The sequence below is a fragment of the Sinocyclocheilus rhinocerous genome, unplaced genomic scaffold (assembly GCF_001515625.1).
Source record: "Sinocyclocheilus rhinocerous isolate Xijiao unplaced genomic scaffold, SAMN03320098_v1.1 scaffold899, whole genome shotgun sequence".
Taxonomy (NCBI): domain Eukaryota; kingdom Metazoa; phylum Chordata; class Actinopteri; order Cypriniformes; family Cyprinidae; genus Sinocyclocheilus; species Sinocyclocheilus rhinocerous.
This window is the reverse complement of record NW_015653460.1, coordinates 1,016,862-1,032,243: the sequence shown is the minus strand read 5'-3', so window position 1 is coordinate 1,032,243 and position 15,382 is coordinate 1,016,862. Positions and strand designations below refer to the sequence as shown.

At 38.5% G+C, this 15,382-nt stretch overlaps 2 protein-coding genes across 3 annotated transcripts in view; both read right to left on the bottom strand.

The window, feature by feature from the left end:
• The window catches only part of mapkapk3 (MAPK activated protein kinase 3), a 22,188-nt gene extending 15,158 nt beyond the window's left edge, over positions 1-7,030 (bottom strand). Inside the window, exons 1-2 of one of the 2 annotated variants that reach the window (XM_016522008.1) lie at positions 6,909-7,030; positions 6,277-6,573 (exon numbers count right to left, since the gene is read on the bottom strand). In XM_016522008.1, coding sequence (XP_016377494.1) covers positions 6,277-6,573; positions 6,909-6,992 — 381 coding nt within the window. In that variant the 5' untranslated portion in view covers positions 6,993-7,030. The other variant, XM_016522009.1, reaches the window with a different exon arrangement.
• A 1,280-nt stretch (positions 7,031-8,310) lies between these two features.
• dnah1 (dynein, axonemal, heavy chain 1) overlaps positions 8,311-15,382 on the bottom strand; it is a 40,444-nt gene continuing 33,372 nt past the window's right edge. The window contains exons 66-75 of the mRNA XM_016521962.1: positions 13,020-13,151; positions 12,728-12,898; positions 11,559-11,738; positions 11,151-11,327; positions 10,823-10,993; positions 10,035-10,165; positions 9,619-9,763; positions 9,215-9,421; positions 8,723-8,957; positions 8,311-8,568 (exon numbers count right to left, since the gene is read on the bottom strand). Of these exons, the coding sequence (XP_016377448.1) occupies positions 8,447-8,568; positions 8,723-8,957; positions 9,215-9,421; positions 9,619-9,763; positions 10,035-10,165; positions 10,823-10,993; positions 11,151-11,327; positions 11,559-11,738; positions 12,728-12,898; positions 13,020-13,151 (1,671 nt within the window). The 3' untranslated portion in view covers positions 8,311-8,446. The remainder of the gene's footprint in view (positions 8,569-8,722; positions 8,958-9,214; positions 9,422-9,618; positions 9,764-10,034; positions 10,166-10,822; positions 10,994-11,150; positions 11,328-11,558; positions 11,739-12,727; positions 12,899-13,019; positions 13,152-15,382) is intronic.

The window sequence follows — 15,382 nt, the reverse complement described above, 5'->3', positions numbered from 1 at the left end:
AAAAAAAAAAAAAAAAAAAAAAAAAAGTGCTATATCCATCTACACACTAAAAAGTTAAACTCTAAACACTAAAAAGTTTAGCAATTGTTTACATGCAAGCAAACAGTAATGGGCTTCTGGTTTTAATTTCTATCAATTAAAGCCCAAAAGCTGTTTGAACCACTTGCAGAGGCGTGAACTGCATGCAAATTGATTTGGCCCCCACCCACGTTGTCTCTGCAGCTGATAACCAAAAGTTCACAATGTGTGTGTGGGGGTGAAAAAGAGACGTGTTGCGTTAGCTTTCCGACTAACAGCAGCCGAAAGACAGTTTGAGTCATTTAACAGAGATGCCCGTGAGCTGGAGTTTCAAGGACAGTGCTGTAAATTACTGACTGGAGTAACCTTTATAGTTCAGTCCTGATTCAGAGATACAGGAACCACCTACAAAAAACTGCTGTAGAATCACAGGGAAACAGACGTCAGGAAACTCCTTTTACAACAATAACAGAACAGAAGCTGTGGTTGAAAGAAAACCACGAGAGTATCAGATAACGCACACACACAATAAATCACACGTGCATTGGTTTTGCTGCACAAGCTTTATGGGTAATCTTGTAAAAGGATTAATTTCTAAGGAGCGACAGCATCTACTATTATGAATGTGAGTGCTGTCTGGTGCTAACAAACACATTCACTTACAAAGAAGAACACTTAATAGCAGTGTTTTCTAAGAAAAATAAATACTATTATTACTGTTCACATACTTATTAAGGCTAAGTAAACTAGAAACTAGAAAGATTGTTTAATGATTTTGAAGTCTCTAATGATCACCAAGGCTCCAGAAAATGCAGTACATTTAAAAAAAAATATATTATTACAATTTAAAATAACTCTTTTCTACTTTAATAAATGTATTCCTGTGATGCAAAGCTGAATTTCAAGAAACTCAAGAAACATTTATTATTATTATGTTGAAAACAGTTGTGCTGCTTAACATTTTTGTGGAAACTGATATATGTATATATATATATTATGCAATTAATTTCTTTCATATAAAAATAAAACCCTAGCATTGTGGCAGAAGATTTTTTGCACAGACAAGCACCACTCTCATTTTCTTTAAAAAATGTCAAAATATACAGTAGTTTACATTATGAGAGAAAGCAGATGTGACCATTTCCTGACAAATGAGTCACATCTACTTTTGAGCCAGCTTTTTCAGTTCCACAACAAGCTACAATGGTCTCAATTAAGGCCAGTAATAATATGTACACTATTGCAAAATTGTATGTACCATGAAAGCAATCAGTTTGCTAAATTCACAGAAACATAAACAGACAATATATGCAACAGGCAGTTCATCGGCACGTCTGCAGGGATTGATTGCAGAATGCATGATGGCTATATTGACCGTTTAAGCTTTATGACTGCATTTAATTTCCTGAGGCTACAGCCACAGAATTTAACAGTCTCAGTTAACTGCGAGACGAGTCTATAGGCTTCCGACTGGATTCTATTTAGTAAATAACAAGTTATATTCTTTTATGTGAGTCATTAATTTGAATGAGATGGATGGGTGTTGTTTACAGATACCATCTAATGACACATGTATATATTTATTAGCTTATTTATACTTTGAAACGACTTTTGTTTGTGTAGCCTAAAGTAGTCAGATCGATACATTCAATATTTTTAGTAAAATAAAATCAATTCATTTAGATGTTAAGGGCCTTTTGTTGTTACAGTTAGTGTGCATAATTTATAATAGTAGTGAGTAAAACCAGAAGGTTTCTGTGACCACAGTTTCCTTAAGAAACCTTACAAAGCCGAGTGGGGAATTACATTTTCTAGAAACCACTATATTTCAGTTTCAGCCCAGAAACTTTTATAAACGTTTGGGGGTTTTGCTTTCTGGTCTGTTTGGTCATTTGAAGTGGCTCAACTTGATTTACTGGAGGTCAGCGTAATCATAACCATCTCACGTTTGGTTCTTGGTCAAACAGAGACACGCATGAGTGTTTATATTAGTTTCTGTGTTTGTCCAAGTCACGTTTTATGATAACACGTGAAACATGACACTCTGATCTAAAATAAGACTCTTGTAAAAGACACCACAGCGTTACTCAGCAGTCTGCTTTATAAAAACTATTCTTATCTCATGTAATCTTATACTCTTCTTTATTGGGTCTGTTGTAAAAGAATAACTGAATACTAATGGGACAGAGTTCGAGTTTAATTCATAGCCCAGATTTTGCAAACTGCAAACTTCTACAGACAACTTGGCAGCTCCTGCAGATTCGTCATACAGCTTTGTCACACTCTGCCTTCTCTGTTTCTCCCTTAGGGGGAAATAAATTTCATCCCCCTTGCATAGGAAACATCAAGCGGCTTCCAGATGAACCTTGCGGCACACTCAGAAATATGCCAGGATTGAAAAAGGCTCAAAGCTGAACAATGGCTGGATTCTGAACGTAGAATCAGTGCGGAAAGATGAACTCAAACACTGAACAGTGAGAGTGGCAGTGCCAGGGCTGTAATATGAACCAGTCGAGCATACGGTAGCTGACAGCACAATGGGAACAGTGAAAGGCCATTGAACAGGGCTTTCACATCTTTTCTTTGACATTTTACCACCATGTTGCTTTATTAAATTATAATAAATACTGTTAAACATGAAACAAGGTTCTGATTTAGTCTTATTCACAGCCTTATTTTTTGTTACAAAAAACATAATTGTCCTAAAAATGATATAATTATTATTATAATTATTTAATATATTTAAAAAATGATTTATGTAATATTTATATAGACAGAAGTATTTTACAAAAACATAAGTTGGTTGGTTGCCATAGAAAATCTGCATTTTAATTACATATGTATTAAAAAAGATATAATTAATATTTTGTTCATGTTCGAAAATTCAACAATCCGAGAATAATATGTCGAGAATTCTGTCCTACAAAACATAATTGTCATAAAAATTCAGCATTGTAATTCTAATTATATATGTAACCTTGGACCACAAAACCAGTCTTAAGTCGCTGGGGTATATTTGTAGCAATAGGCAAAAATACACTGCATGGGTCAAAATAATCGATTTTTCTTTTAAGCTAAAAATCATTAGGATATTAAGTAAAGATCATGTTCCATGAAGATATTTTGTAAATTTCCTACCGTAAATATATCAAAACTTAATTTTTGATTAGTAATATGCATTGCTAAGAACTTCATTTGGACAACTTCAAAGAAGATTTTCTCAATATTTTGATTTTTTTGCACCCTCAGATTCCAGATTTTCAAATTGTTGTATCTCAGCCAAATAATGTCCTATCCTAACAAATCAATGGAAAGCTTTCAGATGATGTATAAATCTCAGTTTAAAAAAAAATGACCCTTATGACAGGTTTTGTGGTCCAGGGTCACATGTGCAATGCGTAATTCAAAATATAGCTAAAACACCTTCAGAAAAATCAATACGAATATTTCCTTTATATTAATGTTGTAGACCAACACACTATACAAACTAAACTCAATCAAGGGATCAAGAACCACCACTGCACTGGACTATATATGCAGGGTATAGACTTTGTAAGATAGAGACCCAATGGCAGGGTAATAAATATATCTCAGGGGTTCAATCAGGCAGTAAGATATCTTTTTCTTTGTTGGCAGCCGTTCAAGTCCAATATGGGAAATCAAGAGTGAATTAAATGAATTAGATTTAAGGGATGGCTTCTTTCCAGCTAAACAGAGTGGATTAAACAGCACCTATTCGTTACACTTAGCCATCAACATGCTACCTAATTAAAAGGCAGCCAAGATGGACAGCTCTGCCCTATTCCTGTTTACCCTGTGATTAAAAAGCAGAGAGGATATTGAGCAATAAATAACTCCTAAATGACTCAGGACAACTGGATTTTCACTGTGGTCCAGCACACTGAGATTAATTTAGGATAGCACAATAAGCATCAAAAGAGCCTCATTTACATTTTCCCATGCCATTTTCATAATAATAGGCAATGTCTCTATCACTCTGAAGAGATATTTGGGATGGTACTGTGTGTCAATTGAGTGTAAGTGAGTCTGTTGTCACATTGGCTCTGTGTGATATTCAAATCCTGACCTTAACTATTACAAGAGACACTGAATGTGTATCTCAGGCCAGCTGCTGTTTAAACCTAGTTAGATATCTTCCACTAAGTTGTAAAACAGAGAGAACAGGTGCAATCCAGACTTGCCAAATCAGATGGCCTGACAAAACTACAAGTGGACAGGGAAGTTTATAAATACTTATTTCTTCACAATACAAAAACATGAGCAGACGAATCATTACCTGACATTTTGGTACAGTTTGCCTATCTAAGTTCTTCCTAAGTCTATATTTAAAAAAATGGGACCAGTAAGTCCAATTAGACTATAGGCAAATTTCCCCAGAAATATTTAAATAAGCATTCATTTATTAAATTGTAATATATATATATTAAAATTAAACCTGAATATATATATATATATATATTCAGGTTTAATATTAGCATAATATTTTATAATGATAATTTTAGAGTTTTTAGAGTTTTACTACTACAATTATAATTTTCTCTTTATGTGCATAGAGGTCCTCTGATCCAGCTGGATTATACTGGACAGTAAATCCCTGTTCACGATGGCGCTTGGGTGACATGTTTCCATTGCACTGCCTGAATGCTGTGTGTCACACCTCATCTCCTTAAAGAGCCAAGTCAGATTGGGGTTACCCAACTAGGTTACCCGAACTTCACTTCAGTTTCCAGGAACCTCAACACTGTTTGTCACTCTGGCAGTCACCCTTTACATGAGGTACGGTGCCATGACACACATGCAAACACATAGAGACACTGAAGACAAGCAAATTAACGGTTTTCTGTGACATCAGATGTGAATACATAATGAATTACTCTCTTGATTATTAAGCAAAACTCCTGTAGCTCAAGCAACACCTGCAGCAAGTTCATTAGAAAATGTTACTTGATTTGAAACTGTTTTTTTCAAAGCTGTCATACTGACATGGACTTTATATACATTATATTTAAAGTATATTTGTCATCTAACAAATTTTTTTATTTGCAGCATTATCAAAAAAAACAGTGAAATTTCTTGATTTGAATTCACAGTTTTAAAATTCCCTGATATTTCTGCATTTTCCATGACTCCCACACTCCCAGTTTTCTAGATTTTGAAAAATATGGTGAAAATGAAAAAAAGTGAAAAATATGGTGAAAAGTTCCATCATTTTAATAGGCTATTTTAATAGTTAATGTCCATGATATTTGTTAACTACACATTGTGCTTAATGTTTTGAGGTGTAAGGACTGATTCGGAAACAAAACCACTATATTGCATTAGGTTAACAGCGTTCATTTGCTGAAAAATATGTATTGCACGAGTTGAGTCAACTCTCCCATCAGAGGCGTCATGCCCATTCAAAGTGATTTCACATTTCAGATCTCAGATTTCTGAGCCAAGTGGATTTTGAATGCAGCTTCCAAAAGACAAAAAATAGCCGAATCATATTTTTTATATTTGATACAATCGCACAGGTGTGATTAGATCGTTCAGTGCAGCATATCATCAGCTGCTAAATTCAAATCTGCGTTAGCTGGACGCGTTTTTACAGCGCTCCATTATAACCAATCACACACGATTCTGTTGAACTTATGAATGCAATGGCCAATCAGAGACGTTCAGATGAGTCATCGCTGAAAAGCGGTGTTTTGTTCACTGGCTCGCTGACTGAATTCTCTGGCGAATTGTCTCTTCAGAAACAACAAAGTGCAGATGTGCATACAAGATATTCATTTCACAGTGTAAACAGCTTCAGTGATTTTAATGGGAGTTTTTTGAGAGTGCCTGAACTCTGGCTAGACTGAATGAAAATGTTCTTTGATAATGTAAATGTTCTTTGCTCTCTGTAAAATGAAAGTGTTAAAATAAGTAACTTACAATATTGTTATTAAATTCACATTAAATACAAAGTCAGTCGTATTAAAAATATTTTATGGCATGACACCCATATCTGGTACTTAAGTATAAAGACGGGTTTTATGTGTAGTTGATAGATTACAGTATTAGTCTACTTCTATAAAGGTGCAAAATGCATTTACTTACACATATTTGAGAATCGAGATATTTCCTGATATAGTTACCACGTTTGGAAATATTTCGAGTAAAAAGGAAAAAAAAAAACAAGCCTATATCACAGTTATACAGTGCTATCGTGGCTGCTGTGTCCCCCCCTCCCCACATGTGTGTGTAATTTACCTTCAGCGCGCACTTTTGTCCGGTTTTCTTGTTATAGCACTCCACCACTTTGCCGTTAACACCCAGACCCAACACTTGACTTGAGACTTTGTAGTCCTCGGTCACGGCATGACGCTTGATTTCCAGCTTGGGATAGACAGGCAGGGGGAACCGAGTGGAGTCGGTGTCTGTGGACTGGCTCTCTGGGTGAGACGCGGCGCTCTCGGTCGCTTCTGTCTTCTCGCTTTGCGTTTCAGATTTTGGCTCGGGCTCGGACGCGTCCGCGTTGTCCGTTTGAGACTTTCCATTCTGGAGCATCTTTCAATGCAGGCGAAATTAAGCTATTAGACACTCGACGTGGCTCAAGAGTGTCCTTTAAAATCCACAGATAAACTATCCGCGCGCTGTCACTGAGTGACGCTGCTCCGAAAATACACTGCTGATGAATTCCCGTGATGACTGACGGTTACAGAATTACAGCACATTTACCAGCATTAGGCCACTTATATTCAGATACATATAAATAATATGCCAATTTCAACATCACCAGGAAGATTATCATAAATAAAGTTGAACAAAAAAATAAAATCCCCTTATTTGTAGGCTAAGGTTTTGTCCATAAGTTATAAAAATGAATTCGAAAACAGTGTTACCAAATAATAAAAGTCATATTCACGTTGAGTAGAAAAGGTCCCAGCTGAAAGTGTCAGAAATGAAAAAGAAGTGTGATTTGTCATGCGGAGTTCCGGTCATTGACTGTATTGCCGCTGTGTGCGTGTGTGTCGCGTTCACGTGGGGTCAGTAGTGTCTGTTGCAGAAGCGCGAGCTGTTGAACTGCTAGTTTCTTAAAGGAGCCGCGCACGTTTAGAAATGACTTGAGTAAGGCAATATTACCGTTAGAAATTAGACTGAGACACCGAGACTATGTCTGCATTAATCAGAATTTTAAGTCATGTAAACACCATAAAAATATATAGAGTGTAAAACAATTTTAATTTATGTCTGTCTAATTTACTGCAGTGTTATGATTGTATTTATAACTAAACACTGAAACTATGGGATAGTTCACCCAAAAATGAAAATTCTGTCATTAATTACTCACCCTCAGGTCATTCCAAACCCGTAAGACTTTTGTTCATCTTTGGAACACAAATTAAGATATTCTGATGAAATCCAAGTGCTTTGCGTAGTAAGGAATGCAAATGGCACGTTCAAGGTCCAGAAAGGTAGTACGGAAATCGTTAAAACGGTCCATGTGATATCAGTGGATCAACCTTAATTTTATAAAGCTACGAGAATATTTTTTTGTACAAAGAAAACACAAAACAATGACTTTATTCAACAATTTCTTCTCTTCCGTGTCAGTCTCTGATGTGAGTTCATGACAGTACCAAAGTATTCTCGTAGCGTCATAAAATTAAGGTTGAACCACTGATGTCACATGGACTATTTTAAAGATGTCCTTACTACCTTTGTTGGCCTTGAACGTGTAAGTTGCGTTACTGTCTATGGAGGGTCAGAAAGCTATCTTAATTTGTATATTCAAAAATATCTCAATTTGTGTTCCGAAGATGAACGAAGGTCTTACATGTTTGGAAGGACATGAGGACAGAATGAAAACAGAATTTTCATTTTTGGGTAAACTATCCCTTTAAAATCATTTTCATATAAAAGCTAAAATAACACAAAATATACCTATAAGATGAAACTTAAATTTAAATGAAAATTAGAAATGTTGCCTTTGCAACTAACTAAAACTGAAATAAAAAATAAACACTAAATTGTATTTAATAAAAAACGAATGAAAATGACAAAAAATGACAAAAGCAAATTACTGAAACATTAAAATTAAAATAAAAGTAAAAAGAAAAGAAAATTCAAATATTAATAAATACTACAATATACTACCATAGTGATATACTAAAATATTAATAAATATGCCATATATATTGCATGATATCATTGCTTGTGGGTGGAGTTCATTTTGTGGTTTGCGTGAGGGCCCCAAGATTTAGTACAACACTGCATCCATGCATAAAACTGTTTTATTACCACATTAAAAAACTTAGTAGTCATCTCTAAACACTGACTGACAGTGTTTACAGCGTAACAGTGTTTTCTCACCAATCTGTATTTTTCCAATGTTGCTTCAAGCTTTTATGTGTGTATGAATAAGGGTTTGTGTATAAGTCTAGTAGTCAAGAGCGCAGATCAAGGCCACACCCTGTTTGATCCAGTGCCCTTGGGTACGATCTGTGGGCAGCTCAACTGCAATTACATAGTTAGTTGAGTGCCCGGTGGTTGAGAGAGTTCCTGTGGAAAAAAAACAAAACTTTTCAGATCTCTGTGGTAAAATACAAACCAAATTGTCACATAAATCACAATGACTCCACAGGATGTACAGTAGTGAAACATTAACAAAAGAGTGTGGCAAGTTTCACAAAGAAATGCTCTTCAAATTGCTCACCAGCACGGGTAAGAGTTTTGTAGATAGGACACATGTAGATTCCAGACTGAGGGGGACTGCGGTTGGGAACGGGTACCATCCAGATAACAGCCATCTCTGTGTAGAGCTCTTTGGGACGGGATTCAGTAAGCTGGCCTGTTTCTGAATCCCAGCGTGCCCCTTCAAGATACAGACCGTGGATGAAGCAGCCGATGTCGGGCCTCACAGTCAGCTCTGCTGCTGCTTCCTTCATCACCTAAACGAGGGTTCAAACAGAGGAAATCAAAGAAAACCGCTAAAAGAATAGTTCCTAAAAATTATACACATCATGCTGTTTAGATATGCAACAGAACGTCCTATTCCAATGTTTGACCTCCTCAGGTATGCCATACTTCTTTTAATGGTCTATCAAATATCAAGCTTGCTTTGAGAGCTTAATATGGAAACATAGTTGAGGCTTCAAATTGCATTACAGAGAGTTTCATGCCTTGCTGTTGAAAGCAAATTACGCACCTTAAAGTCAAAAGCAATGGTGTCAATGGAGACCGAAGCGCTTCGGGCAAAGTTCTGCAGGGTTCCTGTGAGGAAGGCTTGGGGGAAGAAGAACCCACTGATCCAGAATACAGCAGGAATGCCATCTGAAATCCAGTTCTGCAAAAAGCTAATGCGCTGAACCAGATCGGACACCCAGGAAGCCAGCGGCTTAAGAGATGGATATGCCTTGGAAAATATTAAAAGAAGAATATTATGCCATCCATTCAAATATATCAAATAAGTCTAAGCCCTCAGTAGTCAAAGTGCTAATTCTGATTTCAGTTACACGCACAAGAGTGTTTACATAGTCAAGACATAACAAAAACACTCATTCCACAAATTCAGTGCATGTCTTGCATGGTTAACATTTAGGAGAGTCTTGCCTTGGCCTTCCATAGTTCTGGAACAGCATTGATGAACAGACTGTTAGACATCAGCTCCAGTTCAGATGACATAACCACCAAACCCTTCAAAGCTTTCACCAGATCACTGAGACTCTGGGAAATCACTGATAACAACTTATTATATCTGTGAGAGTGATAGAGAGGTGCATTTTTAGAGTGTTTTTTTTTAATATACACTATTAAATATACACTATCTGTAAGATTTTTCAACGTTTTTGAAAGAACAGTAATAGCAATACTGTTAAATATTATTACAATTCAAAATAACCATTTTAAAATGTAATTTATCCCTGTGATGGCAAACGCTGAATTTTCAGCATCATTACTCATAATTTTAACATTATTCTTAGATGTATAGAAAGTAGAACATCATTTTCTTGAAACTGAAAACTTACCTTATAACCTCCTGAACCAGGACCGTGTTCATAGATTCTTCATACATCACTGGGTATTTATTCATGACCTCCTGCACATTAATGAGACTGGGAATCTTCTCCACAATCCCCTCCACAATTTCCTCTATGATCTTAATGTGTAGAGGGAAAAGAGAGTGTGCATTAAGCCTAAAATGCATATACATTTTACTTCACTGGAGTTAAGCACAATCCATAATTGCAGCGTCACAACTATAATCAAAAATTAAATGTATGGCTGATTAAAATGCTGCACAACCATGTGGTCTTCTACAACTATAGATTATCTGTTTAGGATTGTTTTTAACTACATTTAAGAGGACATTAAAGAGCACAGTCTCATGCAAAACAGTGTGAATACACATACAATATACATACTGTATACACTACCGTTCAAAAATTTGAGTTTGGTAAGATTTTTTTATGTTTTTAAATGAAGTCTCGTGTTCACCAAGACTGCAGTTATTTGATTAAAAATACAGAAAAACAGAAATATTGTGTTTTATTGTAAACATTACATTTTAAAGTAACTATTTATTATTTAAATATATTTTAAAATGTGATTTATTCCTTTGATGGCAAAGTTGAACTTTTCAGGATTTTTTGAAAGTTCAAAAGAAGAAGTCTTCACTGGTTTACATATAAATTTAATGCATCCTTGATGTATAAAAATAATTTATTAAAAAAAAAATTCTGACCAATATATATTCAATTTATTAACTGGCATATTAAATTCAAATAAATGTATGTAGAATCAATATGACACATACCTCATCTCTGGACTTGCCTCCGCTGGCTGCTGCTCTGGGCTGGAGCTTCACTAAAGTTCCCAGCAGAGCAAATGTCTCATTTTGTGCAAAGCTTATGTTGGCATTGTCATGGAGGCCAAAGATCTCTGGTGAGTCGTTAATTGGTAGGCCACGAAAGTATGTCAAATAACCCTGCAAAAAAAAATAAAAATTAGATGTATTGCATAAACATAACAGAACACAAGCTAAATTGTAAGCCTGTGAATGGAAACGTTCCTTTTGCACTGATCTGAGATCAGCTTTATTGTTTTTTCATAATATCTGAGGTTAAGAGATATCAGTTCTGGACCTTGACATTGTTCTCAGTGCTGATTTGTCTGTATTCTCCAGAAGGAGAGTAAAGGTGTTCAGGGCCCAGGACAGCGGGGCAGTAGAAATCCTCTAGGATGTTTAGGATGCAACGGCGATCCCAGTTGTCTGTCACACGACCCCCATAGTTTATTTCCCCTGCAGTATACTTCAGAACCTGAACAGTGAGGGAGAGAGAGAGATCAGTAAGATTTGCGAGTGATTTGCTTCCTTTATACAAACATAAACACTACCAAATATAGATGTTTAGATGTTCTGGAATTGTTTAAAATGGCATATTTATAGTCACCCAATATATGTTTAATCAGCTAAGGATATGCACAAAGGAAGGGAAATACTCTGCAGAGAGACATGAAACTGTGTGTGGCAAGAGAACATCTGGATTTGCCTTATATGGTATGTCCTGATATTCATCCAGGAACATTTTCAGCTGGCTGATGCAGATGTGCAGGTCCCCATCCGTAAACTCATATGGAATGTTAAATCCTAGTGGGCCGAATTTCCTGCGCTCAATAGCATTTCCATGGAAAAGGCACAGAGACAGGAGGAGAGCCTTCAACTCTGCTGTCTGCCAAAAGACATACAGAAAAAGATCAAAAGAGAACTATATTTTATAATAAACACAAATAAGAAAGATATCATATTATATATTTACATTTACATACACTAGTGTTCATAAATTTAGGGTCAGAATAAGATTTAAAATATATATTTTTTATTAAGAAAGGATGCATTAAAGAGTTAGTTCACCCAAAAATTAAAATTCTGTCATTAATTACTCAGCCTCATGTCGTTCAACCCGTAAGACCTCTCCAAAATGGCGCTAGGGTGACGAGGAGGAGACGAATTGTTGAATAAAGTCGTTTTTTTTTCTTTTGCACACAAAAAGTTTTCTCGTAGCTTCGTAAAATTACGGTTGAACCCCTGATGTCACATGTGTTATTTTACCGATCTCCTTGCTATGTTTCTGGACCTTGATCGTGTAAGGACACTTGCTGTCTATAAGAGAGCTCTCGGGATGCATCAAAAAAATATCTTAATTTGTGTTCCGAAGATGAACGGAGGTCTTACAGGTTTGGAACAACATGAGGGTGAGTAATTAATGACAGAATTTTCATTTTTGGGTGAACTAACCCTTTAAACTGACCAAAAGTGGCATTAAAAGCAAAAACATTTCTATTTCAAATAAATGCTGTTCTTTTGAATTCCTATTTATCAAAGAATAATGAAAAAAAATAAATAAAATGGTTTCTACAAAAACATTTAGCAGCAAAAGTGTTTTCAGTGATAATAGTTTCTTTAACTGCTGAAAATTCAGATTTGCCATCACAGGAATAAATAACATTTTAAAACAAAAAAGAAAAACAGTTTTTTATTTGTAATAATATTTCACAACTTATTCTTTAATTTTGTTCAAATAAATGCAGTCTTGGTGATTATCTTGGTGAAGTCTTTTTTTCAAAAACATAAAAAAATATTGCTATAATCCTAATTAATATGACACATTTTTTCTCAACATAAAAAGACAAAGAAAACGTGCTTATTTTCAACATGAACCTTAGTACAGGAAGTGATGAAATCATCAGTGAGGCTGCCATAGGTCTTCAGGAGATTGGCTTTAATGCCTCGTGGTGGTTCTATGGTCATCTTGGAGCCATTCTGCAGAATTGAGACTGGAAACTTGTTGCTGGGCAGACTAGTGAGCCAAAGACGGAAGTCCCGATTAACCTACAATACAAACAAGTTTTTCTTTAAAAAAAACAAAAAAACAATGAATGTAACAAAGATTAATAGGTATATTCAACAAACAGTCAATAAAAACTAAAATAGCTAGTCAGGTGTGTCAAACTTTGTCAGGATCGATGTTCTCGATGAGTCTCTCCAGAGATGGCATCCAGCTGGGAGCGAGGTGGCAGTTCTGGAAGAAGACCCATTGTCCTTTCTCCATGGCGCTGTGCATCATGGTCTCAGCACTGGGGCCCTGACATACAACCAATGCTGTTAGCCCAATATAGTCAATATACTCAAATATATGCAGATATAGTGTCTTATGATGTGTCCATTATTACTCACTTGTTCACTCATCCATTACTAATGCTTACACAATGCATAGCAGTTGAGTACACAATATTAGTGACATTATTAGTGATATTAGTGACAGAATAAAGTGACACTACTACAAAACGCCCAATACCCCAATATAGTTCACTATATATAATGTTTAACTGGACAAATTTCACTTTATTACATTAAGCTATAACAAACACATACACACATATATATATATATATTTATATATATTGGGGCGAGTATCCCGGTTCCAGATCAGCGTCGTCCTGGAAACGCCGCTTCCACACTGATCACACAATCACAACACCTGTGTGTGATGAGTGGCGCACCTGGAGCTCATTCCCGCCGGCCATAAAAGCCAGGAGAAGAGGCACCCGACTGGAGTTGCAACGGAGCTCCAGGCGAAATTAATGCTTGTTTCTCCCTGTTCACAGAATCCGACGGCACCCCAGGAGAGGGATCTTCACCACGGCACTTCACCCCACGAGCACCGAGTGGAGACTTGCACCAAGCACCATGCCCCTCCCGGAATCGCCCGTCAAGGCTCACCAGTACCTCGTCAGGTTAACCGAGCACGACGACATCGAAGCTTACCTCCATACTTTTGAGGTTATCGCAGCTCGAGAGGGGTGGGTACCGGAAGAGTGGGCTCGCATCATCACCCCCTTCCTCACCGGAGAAGCTCAGCAGGCCTATTATGCCCTGCAGGTGCTCAGGAATGAAAAATATGACGAGCTAAAAAACGAAATTCTAGCCCGGGTGGGCCTGTCTCCCATGTGTGCAGCGCAGCAATTCTACCAATGGACCTATGACGAACGGCAGACGGTGAGAGCTCAAGCTGCTCAACTTGCCCGATTGGCTCACCTGTGGCTCCTCTTCGATTCACCTACCGCAGACCAGGTAGCAGAGAAAGTCCTTGTCGATCGGCTGTTACGGGGAGGAAAAATTCCTCTTGGTCGTGCCCAAAACCAAGACAGAGACAGTCATGGAGCTGGCACATGCCCATCCAATGTTGGGGCACCTCGGGGTCGAAAATACCGTCCAACGCATCCGGGACCGTTTCCACTGGCCAGGACTGGAGGCAGAAGTGAAACGATTCTGCCGTAGTTGCCCCACCTGCCAGCAGACGTCTCCTCATCCTCCCCCCAGCCCGCTCATTCCACTACCCGTCATCATTGTGCCCTTCGAGCGGATCGGGATGGATCTGGTGGGACCGCTGCCGAAGTCTGCCCGGGGACATGAGCACATCCTAGTCATCCTGGACTACGCCACCCGGTACCCGGAAGCCATTCCTCTTCGTGCGGCAAACGCCAAGAACATTGCCCGAGAGCTATTCCTGCTGGCCAGCCGAGTCGGGATCACAAAGGAAATCCTGACTGACCAGGGTACCCCCTTCATGTCCCGGGTCATGGCGGACCTCTGTCGACTCCTCAAAGTACAACATCTGAGGACGTCGGTCTACCACCCGCAGACGGATGGCTTGGTCGAAAGGTTTAACCAGATGCTCAAACGGATGCTGAGGCGGGTGGTGGCCGAAGATGGACGCAACTGGGATCTCATGATCCCGTATGTGCTCTTTGGAGTCCGGGAAGTACCAGAGGCCTCCACAGGCTTCACCCCCTTTGAACTGCTGTTTGGGAGACAACCCAGGGGCCTTCTAGACGTCGCTCGGGAAGCTTGTGAGAACCAACCAGCCCCACTTCGTAGCCTCGTCGAGCACGTATGGGAAATGAGAGAAAGGATTGACCGAGTCATGCCCCTTGTTAAAGAACACCTTGTGACAGCCCAGCGCGCCCAGCAACGTCTGTACGACCGGCCCGCACAAGCCCGGGAGTTCCAGCCGGGCGATCGAGTGGTGGTACTGGTCCCGACAGCTGCGTGCAAGTTCCTAGCGACCTGGCAGGGGCCCTACACCGTAGTGGAACGGATGGGACCGGTTACGTACCGTGTGCGGCAACCGGGCCGCCGACGGACGGAGCAAATCTACCACGTCAACTTGCTCAAGAAGTGGGTTCCCCGGCCCGAGCAACTCGCCGCGCTAGCCCATACCGGGCCCCCAGTAGTGGACATGGAACCGCAGCTGTCGGCGACCCAGAAAGCGGAACTCGAGGCCCTGGTCAGTCAGTTCCAGGATGTGTTCAG